The 17,185-nt window shown below is 36.4% G+C and overlaps 1 protein-coding gene across 4 annotated transcripts in view; it reads left to right on the top strand.

Moving 5' to 3' along the window:
• Positions 1-16,808, top strand: part of TLK1 (tousled like kinase 1) — a 126,495-nt gene extending 109,687 nt beyond the window's left edge. For all 4 annotated transcript variants that reach the window (XM_081051325.1, XM_081051324.1, XM_081051326.1 and 1 more), the window contains 7 exons: positions 4,320-4,411; positions 4,497-4,586; positions 4,743-4,912; positions 5,199-5,334; positions 8,579-8,690; positions 9,657-9,764; positions 15,014-16,808. In XM_081051325.1, the coding sequence (XP_080907451.1) occupies positions 4,320-4,411; positions 4,497-4,586; positions 4,743-4,912; positions 5,199-5,334; positions 8,579-8,690; positions 9,657-9,764; positions 15,014-15,190 (885 nt within the window). In that variant the 3' untranslated portion in view covers positions 15,191-16,808. The remainder of the gene's footprint in view (positions 1-4,319; positions 4,412-4,496; positions 4,587-4,742; positions 4,913-5,198; positions 5,335-8,578; positions 8,691-9,656; positions 9,765-15,013) is intronic.
• The last annotated feature ends 377 nt before the right edge of the window (positions 16,809-17,185 follow it).

Raw genomic sequence — 17,185 nt, 5'->3', positions numbered from 1 at the left:
GCCCTGCTGGCATTTGGTACCAAGTTACCATTAGTTGGTTCGATCCAAATAATAACAGCCATTGGAGTCAAGATAGGTAGAGAGCCACTTAATATAACACATTTGTGGGAAGATTGTACTCCTGTATATGTCAGAAGTATTACATGTCCTGAATTTACTCAAATTTCTACCCCTTTTAAGGCCAGTGTTTCTCAAATGTGTATGTGTAAGTGTAGACATTTTTACTCACTGTCATGCAGGGTGTCAGGCGGGGTCTCTAGTCCTGCTCCCCGCACAAGAACGCAAGATATGCTGAGGCCAAACAGCAACACCTATGGAGCCATAGATAGGGGAGTCATACCACTATAGTCTCGCAGGCGCCCAGGTTGGAGACACAGGCAGCAGGAGCCACACGATCTGCAACCTGTCGTCCGCTTCTCTGCCAACCAACCAACCAACCCCACTTGCTAACTGCAATCCACCCTGCTAACTGCAATCCACGTTTGCTAGCTCAGCCACTATCTTCTTGCTAGCCCCCATTTGCTGCTAGCGTATCCGTAGCAGTTACATTAGTGGCCAGTGGCTCACTGGTTACAGCTGATGACCAATAGCCACAGCTGATGGCCATCCAGTCACAGTTGATGGCCATTTACTACCCGAGTGAGCACCTTTCCACGTGAGGCTGAGAGCCTGGAAACTGCACTCCTAGCTCTGTTCCCACACTCACCGTGTTCAATGTTTTATACTTTACTTTTTTTCCACTTCATGTTGTATCTTTCTGCCCAACCTTTAATATTGTAGTTCCTAAGGTCTCTTATTTTGTATTCTCCTTTTCAAATATATGCCCTCCCATTCACTGAGTTATCATCTATTTGATTTCACCCTCAGAGGTGTGTGGGTCCCACACTTTCCTTCAGAGCTCCATGCCTGTTGATGTACATGACTTAGTCTGTTCACCTTAAGTGGGTGCTTCATAGGCCCTGCAAACCTATATCTGAATTAGAAGTTATTTTCTTCTTCTCCAAAACAAAACCCCTTCTGCTCACACTGCTCCCTACTTCAATACATAGCATTGCTATTCACCTGCCCAGTCCCTCAAGTGAAAAACATGAAAGCCATCCTTCACCTGACCTTTCCCTTAATTCCCTTCCCCTGATACATAACCATGGTGCCTGCTGTTATTAATGTCTTTAAACTCTCCTACATCCTGCACTGACCCTTCCCGTTAGGGCCTCCTTGTCTCATTTGCATCGCTGCCCGAGCCTCCTAGCTGATCACCTTCCTTTGGGCATTAAGTTTCCCCAGTTCACTTACTGTATGCTGCAGCTGTAGTAGCCTTTTTGTAATGTGCAATCTGATCATCTCATGCCCCTGCTTATAAGCCCAGTGGCTTCCTATTTGCTCTTAGTTAGGATTAAGGTCAGACTCTCCCTTAAACTTCAGTTTCTAAGGAAGCCTTCCCTATTGGTCTGCCTTTTTTATAAGCCCCTTGTGATACTTTGTGCTTCGTTATATATTGGTGTAGTTAGTGGTTAAGAGGTTGGGTTCTGAAGCCAGATTGGCTGGGTTTGAATCCTAACTAATTCTTACTGCTGTGAACTGTATAAACTTGGGCTTATTACTTACTATCCTCTGCCTCACTGTCTTCATCTGGGACTAGTAACAGTACCTGCATCATAGGATTCTGGTAATGATTAAATGAGCTATCACCAGTAAATCACGTAGAACATTGGTGCTTAGTAAATGTAAGCTCATCAGATTATTATTAGAAGTCCTCTCTGTTCACTCAGACAAGGACTGTGCCTTTGTGGTTTACTAAAGACATCCTGCATTATTCTGACTGGGAGAAGTTAAAAATTACGGAATTCCAATTCAGAGAACTTCAATTCTGATTCTGATTCAACCACGAACTATGTTTTGTTTTTGTTTGCACTTGGATAAGCAATTGGCATCCCGGCCTCGCCCGTCAGGAGCGATGAGTGAGCGCTCTTCCAGTTTCTGTAGCTCTCATTCCAATCGTAGGTCATCTCATGCACTGTAGTGGTTGAAGTAGGCTTACCCAGGTCCCAAGGTAGAAAAGATAATAGCTCAGCCGGAGAGTTGCCCAGTTTCCGAGCCCACTAATCACAACAACCTTTTGCCACTGCCCAATAGTATTTCCACTGTTTTTAGCCCCACAGATAGGGGCTAAAAGCAGCTTTTGCTTTTTGAAGAAAGGCTCATAGAAATTAGAAAATGTAGATTGGGGCCAAATGACTTGGACCTTCAGTCCTGACCGAAACACTAACGACTCACTCCAACCCTTACAAAGCCCTTTCCTGGTTGCCAGGTCCATTGAGAAAGCAACAGCTTGTAAGCCAAAATGTATAGACTTTTATTTATATCAAGGTGGAAAATATTGAATCAGTTGCTTAGTGAGTACCGTATTAGCTTTATTGGAAGGTATTCTTTACTCACCCAATCTTGGGAAAAAGATATGTCAATATATAATTATTATAATCAATATCATTGATATTAACTTTTTTTTTAAATTAATTTTATTGGGGTGACAATTGTTAGTAAATTTACATAGATTTCAGGTGTACAATTCTGTATTACATCGTCTATAAATCCCATTGCGTGTTCACGATATTAACTTTTTATTAGTATACTTAAATTTTTATTTTTATCTGTTATCCTTTATTATGATTGCCTTTGAATTTTACCTTTTATGTTCTTTTTCTTTCTCTCACATGAACTTTTAAAATTATTTTCTATTTCTTTAAACCCGATGCTTAATAATAGAATGTTTATTGGATATTTACTATGAATCATGTTATTCTAAACACTGTGTATGTTTCACCGCATTTAATCCTCTAGTGTAGAATATACACGACAATTTTTGGTGATCATGTCTGCTAAAATTACATACGGTTCAATCACAACCCAAGCTTTATAAATAAGACTGAGGCTGAGACAGGATATCAGCACAAAGTCATGCAGCTGATAAGTTTATCTGACTCCAAAATTAATATTCTTAGTTACTCCATCCTATATTATTTCTGATCTCATGCTTTTATAATTTTGTGACCAGCAGTGTGGGGACAGAGCCCCAAAAAGCAGTTTCCAGGCTCTCGGCCTCATGTTGCGAGGTGCTGGCTCAGATAGTGGATGGCCGTCAGCTGTGGCTGGGTTGGCCATCAGCTATAGTCATTAAGCCATTGGTCACTGATGTTACTGCCGCGGCTACGGAGGGGAGCCGAGGAGAGTGAAGGAGAGTAAGGAGAGTAGAGGAGAGTTGGTCGGTTGACAGCAAAACGGACAGCAGGTTGCACGTCGTGTAAACCCAGCCTCCAGTGAGACCATAGTGGTATGACTTCCCTACCTATGGCTCCGTGGGTGTTCCTTTTTGGCCTCACCATGTCCTGCGTTCTTATGTGGGAGCGGGAGCAGAGACCCCGCAGGCCGCCCCGCACGACAAGCAGTTTATACCTACTGCTTATTTTTTAGATTAAATTGATGGGGAGAATGGAGACTGGGGACCTTCTTTCTAATAAATGTGTAAGCTTTTAAGTTTTCTTAAAGGGGCACTTTGTATATAAATCACAGTAGAACCTAAATTATTAAATCTCTTTTTAATGACTTCCTTTTTTTTTTAAAGGTTAAAAAATCACCTGAAGCCTTAAAAGAATCCTGATCATTCTTTATTTTGTTATTTAAGAAATAGGCTGGTGATTTAAATGAACACTTTTTTTGAGACAATCAAGGAAAATCGAAGGCAGGTTGTATATTAGAGATTAGGAATTATTATTGACATCATTAGGTATGATAATGATACATGGTTAATGGTTATGTTCTGTTTGAACAGTCTCACAGTCAAAATTTAGAATTTTTTTAAACAGTTGGGAAATTGTTAGGAACTTGGTAATTTTCAACGAAGTGGGGAATTGCTAGGAAAAGCTAAAGAAAAAAGTTTTGCTTAACCAACCCACAAAAAAAGCATTAGAGCCATCTGTTTTCCTGGCTACTTACTGTTACTGCCAGAATAGAGGGGCAAGTTCATATTAAAAACAAAAAAAATAGCTTTATTGTTTTATCTTGATTTCAGTATATTAGCATTTATAAAATTTGAATGTGAAATTGACTTGAAAGTTTTCTCTGACTTAGCACCATGGAATTTGTATCTTGTTTCTGATAATGTGTCATTGAACTATATACAACTTTAGCAGAGATGGTCACTAAAAATTGTAGTATATATTCTAATTCCCTATTATTGCAAAAATTATCACCAAAATTTTTGTTTAGATCTCTTTAGCTGTTCAGTGGTCTTTGGTCCTAATTCTTCTATAACTTAATCCTAGGCTTTTGACCTTTATGAACAAAGATATGCTGCTGTGAAGATCCATCAGCTTAATAAAAGCTGGAGGGATGAAAAAAAGGAAAACTACCACAAGTAAATATTAATACTTCATGGTTTTTATCAATTGAAAAATCCATTTAATGGTCATGGGGAATTAATATACTCTCTCTTCCCACAGACATGCCTGCAGAGAGTATAGAATACATAAAGAACTGGATCACCCCAGAATAGTTAAACTCTATGATTATTTCTCCTTGGATACAGATACGTAAGTGAATATAAGGATTTAGTTTTTAAATAAAGATATGTTTGCTTTTGCTTTCCCTATTCTGTTGTGATAGTGTAAATATCTTCATTTTTCCATTGTGATTCTGAATTACGGGATAGTATTTTATGTCTAATTTTTTTCTTTTCTCCATTCTAGGTTTTGTACAGTGTTAGAATTTTGTGAAGGCAATGACTTGGATTTCTACCTGAAGCAACATAAATTAATGACAGAGAAAGAAGCTAGGTCTATTGTGATGCAAATTGTAAATGCACTAAGATATCTCAATGAAATCAAACCCCCTATTATACATTATGATCTTAAGCCAGGTAATTAGCAAAATGTGTCTAAATAATTTTTAAGCTCTAAAGAGTACAGTTTTTAAAAGTCATATTTATTAAGTTACCTAAGAATATGCTTTTTGGTTTAGTTTTTTAAAGTTAATGGAATACTAGTAGACTTTAAAGTGTTTTTGTCATAATCACCTTTTAAAACTATATTTTAATTATGTTTAAAAATTTAAATATATATTGACTTCCCAAAAGTTAGCTTAAGTAGTAAAGATAATGTTTTTCACCTATGTACCACTAAAAGAACCTTACATTTTGTTCTTAGGAAACATCCTTCTGGTAGATGGAACAGCATGTGGAGAAATCAAAATCACTGATTTTGGTCTATCCAAGATTATGGATGATGATAGCTATGGTGTAGATGGAATGGACCTGACTTCCCAAGGGGCAGGCACTTACTGGTAAATGTATTATGAAATATATGAAAATTGTCTAAATTAGTGACAAGGCTTTTTTGAGAGTTTAGTTTTCCTTTCACATACCTTTGAAATTGTCGTAGTGAGGGATTAATATGAAGTCTACTCTTACCAGTCCTCTTTTCTCCTCTGGTCTTAACTAGAGGGAAACAGGGCATTAGCAAGTGACATCAGTACCTACCCAGAAACTCCAAACATGGAGAATTTGAGGATTTTCTTCTATAATGTTAGAGTGACGTTTATGATGCAAATAATACTTATATCAATATAGCATCTTAATTATTACAAGCAACAGGCATAAAGCCCTCTCTGTAGAGATTTTGTGGAGACGGTTTTGTTGATCTTGGGTGGGAGAGGTACTTGGCATATTCTTGGCCTCTAGACTTGACTCTCAAAAATACCTTTTATTGACTTCATGCATATAAGATATAACTCTAGATAGAAATATAGATTCACAGATGTAAATCTAAATGAGTGTTATTCCCTTCAAAGTTATCTAGGTGTGGACAAGAACTACTTCAGTGTAAATTGTCACACTTCTTGTCAAATTCACCAAAGTGGAGAACATAGACTATAAAATTTCAAAACAATCTTAGTGTTCAGAATAAAGTAGCTGAGCAAAAGGAATGAAATTTTAATTGGAAAAGAAGTAAGTGTACTTAACTTCATTGAACAGGATGGTGACTACAAACATAAATGTGACATTAGGGTTTCCAGAACAGTCTTCACACAGTTAGGCCAGTTCCATAAGATACCACAGGTCTGTGTGGACTGTTCTTTTCATAGACAGGGATTGGTCAAGTTCATGTATTCTTTTAAAACCATTTTAAAGTTTCAAATTCTGCTTGTGGCATTTTCTAGTATACATAAGATAATGGCATGAATTTTTTTTGTTGTTGTTTTTAAAGAAAATTGTCATTTCAGACTAGTAGCCCCCTAAAAGTCAGTATCCTCAATCATAGTGTTTAGACTTTTTTCTTTTAACAACAAGCCTCCTCTTTTGACAACAAAGTCTTAGAATTTTAATAAATAAAACCAATAAGAACAAGGCTTCTTGGTAGAGCCTGGACTCTGTGGAAGACAGCTTACAAACCGTGTTCTAAATAATACATCATTCTTCCTCTGCAGAGACTCCCGCTATATTGTTTCCCTCTCACTCTGGCTTCAGTAGGGCAGGGCAGGGCAAGGGGATTTACCTCTGTCAGATGAGCAGGAGACAGGGAAGCTTATGTTTAGGGTGCTGTACAAGAAAGAGATACAGTGTGGCATTTCCATGTAGGAACCTGGAAAATATTTCCCATAGAAACCATTCCAAAAATGGTCAGTTTTCTACAGTCATACTAGTTTTTTAGTTATGTATTTGGTAAACTGGGATATCCTGTACAAACTTATAGAATACCTGTCTATGATGCTTTCATAAATTATCTTGCATCCCCGGAAGCTTAAACTGTTTGTCAGTATCACTTAGAAGAAAATCAGTTTTGTCCCTCCCGGGTCTCAAATGTAATTGTCTACTAAATACTGATCGACATTTTTCTTCCCAAATACCTTTGGTATGGAGCGGCCGGTTAGCTCAGTTGGTTAGAGCACAGTGCTCTTAACAACAAGTTGCCAGTTTGATCCCCACTGTGAGCTGCGCCCTCCACAACTAGATTGAGACAGCTACTTGATTTGGAGCTGGTGGGTCCTGGAAAAACAAACTTAAGTAAAAGTTTGGTTTTTTTTTAAATTATAAATATTTTTTTAAAAATACCTTTGGTACCTGTTCCTTTTGGTATATCCTTTTGCTTCAAGAGATGGTATAGCATAGTGTTTAAGAGCTATTCTTGTTTCAGTTACATAGACATTAAGCTACACAAAATACACTTTTATTTGTAAAACAAATCTGGCTTTTTACTTGAGTTGGGGTGTAGGAAAGGGTTAACATCACAAATAATTTAAGAGATCTGTCAGCATCCTGGTGATACAAATGATTGCAGCATAGTGAGTATGAAACTAAAGGGGAAAAAAAAAGAGTAGATGCCCATTTAGCTGTATTACTCCTTTTCAGGATTTTCAGTTTATCTAAATGTTTGTGGTATAAGGTACTTGCATTCCTTGTGTATGTATCTTTTTACTTATAGCCTAAGGTGACAAATTTATTTCTACCTTTACTTTATCTAAAATTATGAACTTATAAAAAGCACTTAGAAATAAAAAACAGTAGTTTTAAATACTAATTGCAGATGCTATTATTTGAACACTGCACAATGACTAAGAGCTCCTTGAGCTACTCCTAGTCTAGTATGATTTTATTTTAATGCTGTAATAGAGGTACCATAACGTCTGGTGGTTGGTTACATGGGGAAGAAGCAACGCTCTGCCTAGAGGGAAGCAGAGAAGGCTGATAGAGGTTGGGTGGGTTGTGAAGAAGAAAAGGTGCTTACTAAGTGAGCTGGAGTGGGTAGGGGAGGTACTAGAGATTGTCATATTCAAAAGCATGGGGGACAAAAGAGCAGTGTGGGGAACCAGGTGAATTGGCTTTGCCTAGCCAGTTTGAGGGGGTGGGAGAGAAGAATGAGTGCAAATGTTGGAAATTTAAGTTGGAACTAGATTAGGATGGGTCTTGTGTTACAAACAAGAGCTAGGGGATCTTAACCTTGGCAGTGAGTTACCTTGAGGTTCCTTAAGCAAAAGAACCACCTGAGCAGACATGTGTTTTAGGAAAACACCTGCTTACAGTTTGAATGCTGGTGAGGGGGTGGGGATGAGAGAGCATTTCTTCTGTTATTAGTACTCAAATTAGAACATTGTAATTTCTGAGGATTGTTTTTTATTTCTGTAGACAATATACATATATAGTACAGTTTAGATATACAGAGGGTGCCAAAAAATGTATACACGTTTTAAGAAAGGAAAAAACTGTATTACAGTTGTAATACTCAATATATACCGGTAACAAAAGATGAATACAAGTCATGTGTATACATTTCCCCCACCCCACCCCACCCCGCGCCGTGTGTCTGTGTGTGTGTGTGTTGCATACTTATCACAAAGTTGTATCTTTTGGCTCTAGAGTCAAATGATACCAGATGTAAATGCTTCACAGTTTGATTGATTTTCATTGATGAAATCCTAAGGTTTATGTATGCATAAAATTGGGGTTCTGAGATTTTACACTTAGAAGGTTTTAAATTATAGATTGTTAATAGTATCCTATGAACAATTTTTTCTCCCCAAAAAACTATAGGTATTTACCTCCTGAGTGTTTTGTAGTTGGAAAAGAACCACCAAAGATTTCCAACAAGGTTGATGTGTGGTCAGTTGGAGTCATCTTCTTTCAGTGTCTTTATGGTAGAAAGGTAAGTTCAAGTATACCAGATTCAGGTGTATATAGATCAGTTGAATTTTCCCCTCTTAAATACAAAGTTTCATTAACTTGAAGTTAAAGGTCAATTTAGATTCTTGCAAGAAAATCCAGGTTTCTTTCTAAAATTTCCATGGATCAGAATTGTTTTAATGTCATAACAATTTATTTGACCTGCTTTTTGCCTTTTTTTTTTTTTTTTCAAATTAAAGAAGTAACTGTCAACAGTGCTGACATTCTCTACTGTTAAGAATACTGGAGTCAAAACTCTTTTCATTATCCTCCCTTCTCTCCACTTCCTCACATTCTCTACCCCACCACACACACAGTTTGGCCTGGGCATAGTTTCCCCCTGCACTTCCTCAGGGAAATTCCACTAAACTTAGTCTTCATTTTCCCCAAGCCTCTCTTTATACTAAAGTCAGAACTACAAACTACTATAGATATTATCTACTCCCCATCCCATCCAGTCCCTTCATCAGTGCGGAAAGAGAACTTAAGGGACTTCTCTGGGAATACACTGCCAGTTAGGACCAAACCCGGAGCTGTTTCATTTAAGTTAGTGTATTGTGCTCAAAGTATTTTATTCTTTGGTCTTTTCACATTTCTACTTCTTCATCTCTTCTCTAAATCAAACTTTATTTTTTTAAATATTCAGAATAAATTTTTAAATTTCTTATGTTTTTATTTTATTTTAATTATATATATTGTAACAACATTCATTGTTTCTACTGCTCATTCACAATGTTTCAGCTATGCTGAGGATTGATTAGAAAGGCTTTCTGGCCTGCTACCAATTGTTACCTTGTTGCTATGATAATGTATCCGAACTTCCATAGAACTGAGGACTAGATTTTTTAGAACACAAATAGTTTATATCTTGGGAATTCACTGATAATATCTATGTTTAAAGTTTTTGTGAGATAAATTTCTCAACATTTTATCCATTTGTTTTTTAAAGCCATTTGGTCACAATCAATCTCAACAAGACATTCTTCAAGAAAATACAATATTAAAAGCCACAGAAGTCCAGTTCCCTGTAAAACCGGTTGTAAGCAGTGAAGCAAAGGTATTAAATTTATATAATAAGTTTTGTGAAATTTTATGTCATAAATTGTGCTTAAAGCAATTACTTATTAGTCAGTAAAATAAAAGGGATTGCTGCTGCAGGAAAATCTGTCCAGTGGGGACTGGTAATTGTCTCTGGAAAATAGAACTGCTTAGGCCTTTCTTTGGTTGTGATAGTTTTCATCTTTTAAGGACCCAAATATAATCCCTGATTCTTTGTTCACACCAGCTTGCTTTGAAAATTAGGGGGAAATCACAGGATTTGGGCCCATCATTACTTTTGTTTTATATATCAGTTTATCAGTTTTAATACTGAGATATTTAAATATATAGTTGACCCTTGAACAACATGGGTTTGAACTGCACAGGTCTACTTACACATGGATTTTTTTCAATATATTAGAAAATATTTTGGAGATTTACAACTATTTGAAAAAACTTGCAGAGGAACCCCAAGCCTGTCTTTATACTGAAGTCAGAACTACAAACTACCACAGATATTATCTGCTCCCCATCCCATCCTGTCCCTTCATCAGTGTGGAAAGAGAACTTAAGAGACTTCTCTGGGAATACATTGCCAGTTAGGACCAAACATGTAGCCTAGAAATATTGAAAAAATTTAAGAGAAAGGTATGTCATGAATGCATAAAATGTATGTACATATTTCTCTTCCATATGATTTTCTTAACATTTTCTCTAACTTTATTCTAAGAATACAGTATATAACGTACAAATGTGTCTTAATTGGCTTTGCACAGAAGTAGGATTTTCAACTGCATGGGGGAATGGTGCCCCTAACCCCCCAAATTGTTCAAGGGTCAGCTGTGTAAGAAATAAAAGCATCGTATTGATACTTGATATACGTTATCTTTTAACATTCTTACGAGGGTGTAGGTATTTTTGCTATTCCCATTTTATAAAATAGGAAACCAGCCAAGCCATAGCAAAAGTATCTTGTCCAGAATCATAGCAGCTAGGAAGTAGCAGCGCTACTTGATGTTATGCTGCCCTGCAGTAGTTTTTGAGAAAGCCTGACCTCTTCTTCAGCAATGCGTGCATGGAGGAGTCTGTGACTCCATAACAGATGGCTTCCTATAGTTGTAATCCATGTCTACATGATAACATGAAATAGCTATTTCTAATTAGTAGCAGAACTTTTATGGTGCTTGTTACCTTCCCACATTCCTCCTCCTGTTGGCCTTTCACATTTGTATTTTCACTCCTGCTTTGTTATGCTCTCATCACAACGTTTATTTCTTTGTGACCTCCCTGTGGGAGTGTTCTTTTTAAACCCGGTGAAATTCCTATGACAAACCCATGAAATTTGCATTTCATTTTCCTGGTAGGAATAGTCTAGGCCTTAATAATAATTCATAAACAAGCATTATGTAGTTTTCTGTATTCTTAGAGTATAGACAAGCACTGCTACATGACCCTGGCTGGGGTCAGAATGGCTTTCATAATTGAAAATGTTCAGCTTTTTGGATAATCTCAGTAAGCATGTTGTTTATTGGAACTGTTCCATATTTCATTTTATCTATTACATCTTAATTGGCTTTTTGCAAACTATTTGAATGACTTTGAGAAGATTTTGACAATTGAAAAGATAACTGGCATTCTTATTTTAAAGCATAATGGGTTATTTTCATAAGGTAATTATGGCTCCTTTAAAAAGATCTTGACAGTGCTAGCATCTAAATTTGTCTTCTGTTTCTACATACAGCGTCAATGGGAATAGAAACTAAACAAATTTAGTCAACGGAAGATCCATTTATGTTTTAATACTGACAAAAGTGATCAGGAATGAATGTAGTGTGCCAAAAGACAGTCGCATCTACCATCTGGTTCTGTCCTTAGGCCCTTTATAGGTACCACAGTCACCGTTTTGGAACCCGGAGAGGAGGAGGTCACATTATTGCTTGTTTGGTTTCTAACCTCTTGTCCCTGTAGAACGCCAAGGGCCTCTGCGGCTCCGTGCAGCCATGGGAAGCACACTTACTCCTTGTGTGCTTCTGAATCTTGCTGGTGATGGCTTTTCCTTTCAATCTCCGCCTTCAACATGTCGATCACTCCTGATTTTTTTTCTGTATCTTAAATCATATTTAGAGTGGTCTCTGAAAGATTTAAAAAGATAAGACCTAAAGGATCAGAAAGACTTGATAAATATTAGTAAGCTAACCATGGTATAATGATAAGAGCTAGATTTGTTTTTAGAGAAAAAATTACTTCTAATGAACTTCAAAGCAGAATGCAAAATAGCTAACTTTAAATCGAAGTTTAATCACATTATAAAGTATGTATCTTAGTTATAATTTTCCTGCAGATGGTTTGATTCATGAATTTATATGTCAGTTAGGAATCTCAAGACAAGCTGAAGTTATTTCTAGTGTCAGCAGTAAGAAATGGAAAGAATTATGAATTACCCCTTGAGAATGTTTTATTTTACAAAAAATGGATGAATTTCTCAAATATACTATTGAGTGAAAGAAGCTAGATAAATGGGTATATTTGCATAAAGGTCAAAACAAGCAAAATTGAACTCTGGTGTTAAAAGTTAAGATACAGGTGGGTTGTAGGCAGAGCCCATGCCTGGAAGGGGTGTGAAGAGACTTAGGGGTTTCTGGTAAAGTTTTTTTTCTTGATCTGGTCGCCAGTTACATAGATATATTCACTTTTTTACTGTACACTTAGGATTTATATATTTTGTAAATGTTGTAATTCAGTAGATTTTTTTATAAGAAGCTATTCTCAAGAAGAAGATACATAAAACCAGTTTGAGAAGGAAAAATGATAGTGATTATACTCTATTATTTAGCTTTTTCAAAAGTGTACTGATGCACAGTCTTAACCTAAGAAACAAAAACCCCAATAGAAGCGTTCTTCAGTGTTCCCTTCATCTAAAATTCCTTATGCTCAATAGGAAAAAAAATATTATGGCTAAAAATGGCATTCCCTCTAGCCAGACTAAACTGATAGAGGGTGAGAGGATTACTTTAGCAGATGAAAAATTCTAGAAAAAAGGGATCCAGAATTTTCTAAGTATAAATGCAGCTTCCCATATTCAACATAATGTCAGAAATCCTAGCCAGAGCAATTAGGCAAAAAAGAAATAAAAGGCATCCAAATCAGAAAGGAAGAAATAAAACTGTCAGTATTTAGAGAGGAAATGATATTATACAGTTGACCTTTGAACAACTCAGGTTCAAACGTCTGCAGTCCACTTAGACACAGAATTTTTCTTTGACCTATATACTTCAAACCTGCGTTATTCAAGGGTCGAGTGGCCAGGGGAAATAACATATGTGGAAGGCCGATTTAAGTTGTGTGTGGATTACGACTGCACTGGTGGTCAGCGCCCCAACCCGTGCACTGTTCAGGGGTCAACTGTATGTAGAAAACCCTAAAGACACCACCAAAACTGTTAGAACTAATCAGTGAATTCAGTAAATAACAAACTGAATTCAGTAAATAACAAACTATCAGAAAGAGAAATTAAGAAAATAGTCCCATTTATAGTTGCATCGAAAAGAATAAAATACTGGGAATAATTTAACCAAGGAAGTGAAAGACCTGTACACTGAAAACTTACAAGACTTTAATGAAAGAAAGTAAAGAAATGTGGAAAGACAGTGCATGCTCATGGATTGGAAGAATTAATATTAAAATGTCTATACTACCCAAAGCAGTCTACAAATTCAATGTAATCCCTACCAAAATTCCAAAGGCATTTTTTCAAAGAACTAGAACAAACAATCCTAATTTTTGTACAGAACCACAAAAGACCCCAAATATCCACAGCAATCTTGAGAAAGAAGAACAAAGTTAGAGGCATCATGCTCCTTGATTTCAAACTATATTACAGACTATAGCAATCAAAATAGTATGGGCATAAAAACAAGACACACAGATCAATAGAACAGAATCAAGAGTCCAGGAATAAACCCACGCTTACATGGTCAACTATTTTATGAACAAAGGAGCCAAGAAAATACAATGGGGTAAAGACAGTCTTTATTTTTTAATTATTGGGGTGACAATTGTTAGTAAAGTTACATAGATTTCAGGTGTACAATTCTGTATTACATCATCTATAAATCCCATTGTGTGTTTACTACCCAGAGTCAGTTCTCCTTCCATCACCATATATTTGATCCCCTTACCCTCATCTACCACCCAAGACTGTCTTTTCAATAAATAGTGTTAGGAAAACTGGACAGATAGATGCAAAATAATGAATAATGAAACTGGACCACATACAAACATTAATTCAAAATGGATGGAAGACTTGAAAGTGTAAAGACCTGAAACCATAAAACTCCTAGAAGAAAACCTAGGCAGTAAGCTCTTGACATTGGTCTTGGTGAGTATTTTTTGGATTTGACACCTAAAGCAAAGGCAACAAAAACTAACAAGTGGCACTACGTCAAATGAAAAAGTTGCACAGCAACAGAATCCATCAGCGATGAAAAGAGACTCCAACAAATATTTATACACCAGTGGTCACAACAGCATTGTTCGCAATAGCAAAAAGGTGAAAACCCAAGTGTTAGTCAGTCTGCAGATGAATGGATAAACAAGATGTGGTATATACATGCAGTTGAATTACTCAGCCTTAAAAAGGAATGAAATTGATGCATGCTACAACGTGGGTGACTCTTAAACATTATTCTAAGTGAAATAAGCCCGATACCAAAGGACAAATATTATATGATTCCACTTATTTTATAGTCTAGGTATCTTATATAGGTACCTAGCATAGCCACATCATAAAGAATATAGAATAGTGGTTACCAAAGGCTGGGGGAGGGAGCCATGGGAAGTTACTGGTTAATGGGTACAGAGTCAGTCTGGGAAGACGAAAAGGTTCTGGAGACGGGTGTGACATTGTGGAACAGAGTGGATGTACTTAATGTCGCTGAGTTGTATACTCAGAAAGGGTTAACATGTTCATTTGTTATAGATATTTTACCTCAATACAGTTTTTTTTGAAAAAGTATAGCTTTCCTGTAACAAGTTTAAATGGTAGCAGTAATAATTTAGACTGTACAGTGAACCACTAGGGGCTGTGAGTTGGGAGTGGAATTTGGAGTGAGAATTTTATTGCTACAGAAAAAAATTTGTTTGTAAGATTTGAACTTCCAGTAAAAAGAAATCTATTGCCTCTGATGTGTCCATCCTTCTATGGCATTAAGTTGATTGATATTTAGAAGGGGAAAAGATTTTAATTGCTGACTTTTTTGTTTTTTTAAGGCCTTTATAAGACGCTGTTTGGCATACCGAAAAGAAGATCGATTTGATGTGCACCAACTGGCAAATGACCCATACCTTCTCCCACACATGAGAAGATCCAATTCTTCAGGGAACTTACACATGGCTGGGCTGACAGCGTCCCCGACACCCCCTTCTTCCAGCATAATTACTTACTGACTTTCCTCCCAAATGGGCATGATACCTTTGATTGCTTCCAGATGCACACTTGAGTTTGAAAGAATTTGAGTGTTTTCATTTTCTTTTTTACACAGGACATGGTTGAGAACTGTTTGTAAACTGAAGTTCTTCGTAGCGTCATTTGTATGAAAGTGGATCATGGACAAGAATAAATGTTCACTTCTGACTATAATGTTGAGCAGTGAAGGATGACTGCCTGTTGCACAGAAACAGGAATACCATGTTAAGATAGAAAAATAATTTGTTGTTTGTTTGGGGGAACACTGTACATAACGTTTATAATACTTAAATACATTTGGTTGTTACTAGAGAGTTCTAATATGAAGGGTAGTTTTTCATTATTTAAAAACACATGGAAAAAATGAGACATATTTCTAACACAAGAACTATATAGTGCCTGGATACATTCTTCAGCATTCGGCAGTTAATCTGCTGAAACCAAAGTAAGAACTGAATGACAGTGACAGTTGTGTTTTTATAGTAATAGAATGTGAGAGTTAGGAGCTTTGGACAAAGTTAGACTTTGTCATTTGCCTGTTCTGGCTTTTACCATATTGTACCTCGAAATCACATGTCCTCTTTTTTCACTGGTTATGTTAAAGGGAGAGCCTTTATTCCTAGTTACTTTACATCTTTGACAAAATGAGCTGCTTATTTTGAAATCAGTTGAATTCACTAAATCATAATATCTCCAGTGTTTTCGACATGTTAGAATTGTTAACAGATATTTTCATTTTGTTACCAGGCCTTGTTCATTAAAACAAGTGACAGTATGTAACCAAATGCAGACCAGTTCTATGCAGGATAATGATAAATTCCCTTCTAGCTCTGTTGTAAATTGTTGTACATATGTCGTATTTCAATTACCAGGTTTTCAGCAGCTTATTCTTGTACAAATGTTTAAAAATATGGCTTTTCTAATTGGATATTGTATTTTTTTTAAGTCTTGAAGGCGCTTTAATTGCTGCTAAATGTTGCTTCTTTGCTAAAAAAAAAAAAATCGAATGACCTCCTTAAAGGTGCAAATTGACTGTACATCACAGAGACATATTAAAAGCAGGCATTCATTAACAATCAAGGCATGTAAAAATGACCCATGTTGGACATACAGCATTCTCTAAATCAGTTTCTTGGGTTCTAGGGCTGTGGAGCACATAGAGATTAGATTTATAAATTGTTCATGGTTATTCTACATTTCTAGAAGGTTCTTATCAGCAAGGTGGGATGATGGTCCCATAAACAAGTTTCTTGTGGTTTGTATAGATTTGTTAAAATGTGAACATTTTCTAACTGCCTTGTATGGTAGAAACCATTATTTTTCAGGATGCTGTATTTCACTTCTGTAAGAATTATTTCTTTATTGTTACATTCATAATGCTGATACTTACATGTAAGTTGTCCACGTTGCCGAAAAAGGAGGCTATACGTACCACAGATTCTCCTTAATATTGTACAGTTAAACTGTGGCTCTTACTTCTGATGTTGCATACCATTTTGTTTTTTCATTGTACATACACACATTGTCTCTTTAAGATGCTGCTGAAATTGTAGAGGATATAGCCAAAACAGTAATAAACAATTACAGTTAAAATTTAAAGACTATGAAAATTATATTCGAAGGGAGCTTTTAAGATTTATGATATCGCCTCTGACTTGGTTCCTTAAGAATCAGCTAAATAAATTCTTTAAGTATACTTCAAGACAAATATAAAGTGTTTCAAGCTGTTAAAGTAAACCTAATAACCATCATCAAGGTTAATCCTGGGTACACTTAGCACTATCAGGAGTGGCTTAAGGGCTGTGCCTGCTTCCCTGGAGATTAAGATGGAAACCCTATAAAAAATATTGACGTGGTAATGAAATGTTCGCATTGCCCGAGTGCTTTAGGTGCTGCCCGCAAATCTTTCTATTTTGTTGTTTTCATGTATCTGAATCAAAGTACTATGTTCATGCAGGAACTCTTATTTGAAGACC

Source organism: Rhinolophus hipposideros (genome assembly GCF_964194185.1).
Source record: "Rhinolophus hipposideros genome assembly, chromosome: 6".
NCBI classification, from domain to species: domain Eukaryota; kingdom Metazoa; phylum Chordata; class Mammalia; order Chiroptera; family Rhinolophidae; genus Rhinolophus; species Rhinolophus hipposideros.
This window is presented reverse-complemented; position numbering and strand designations above follow the sequence as displayed.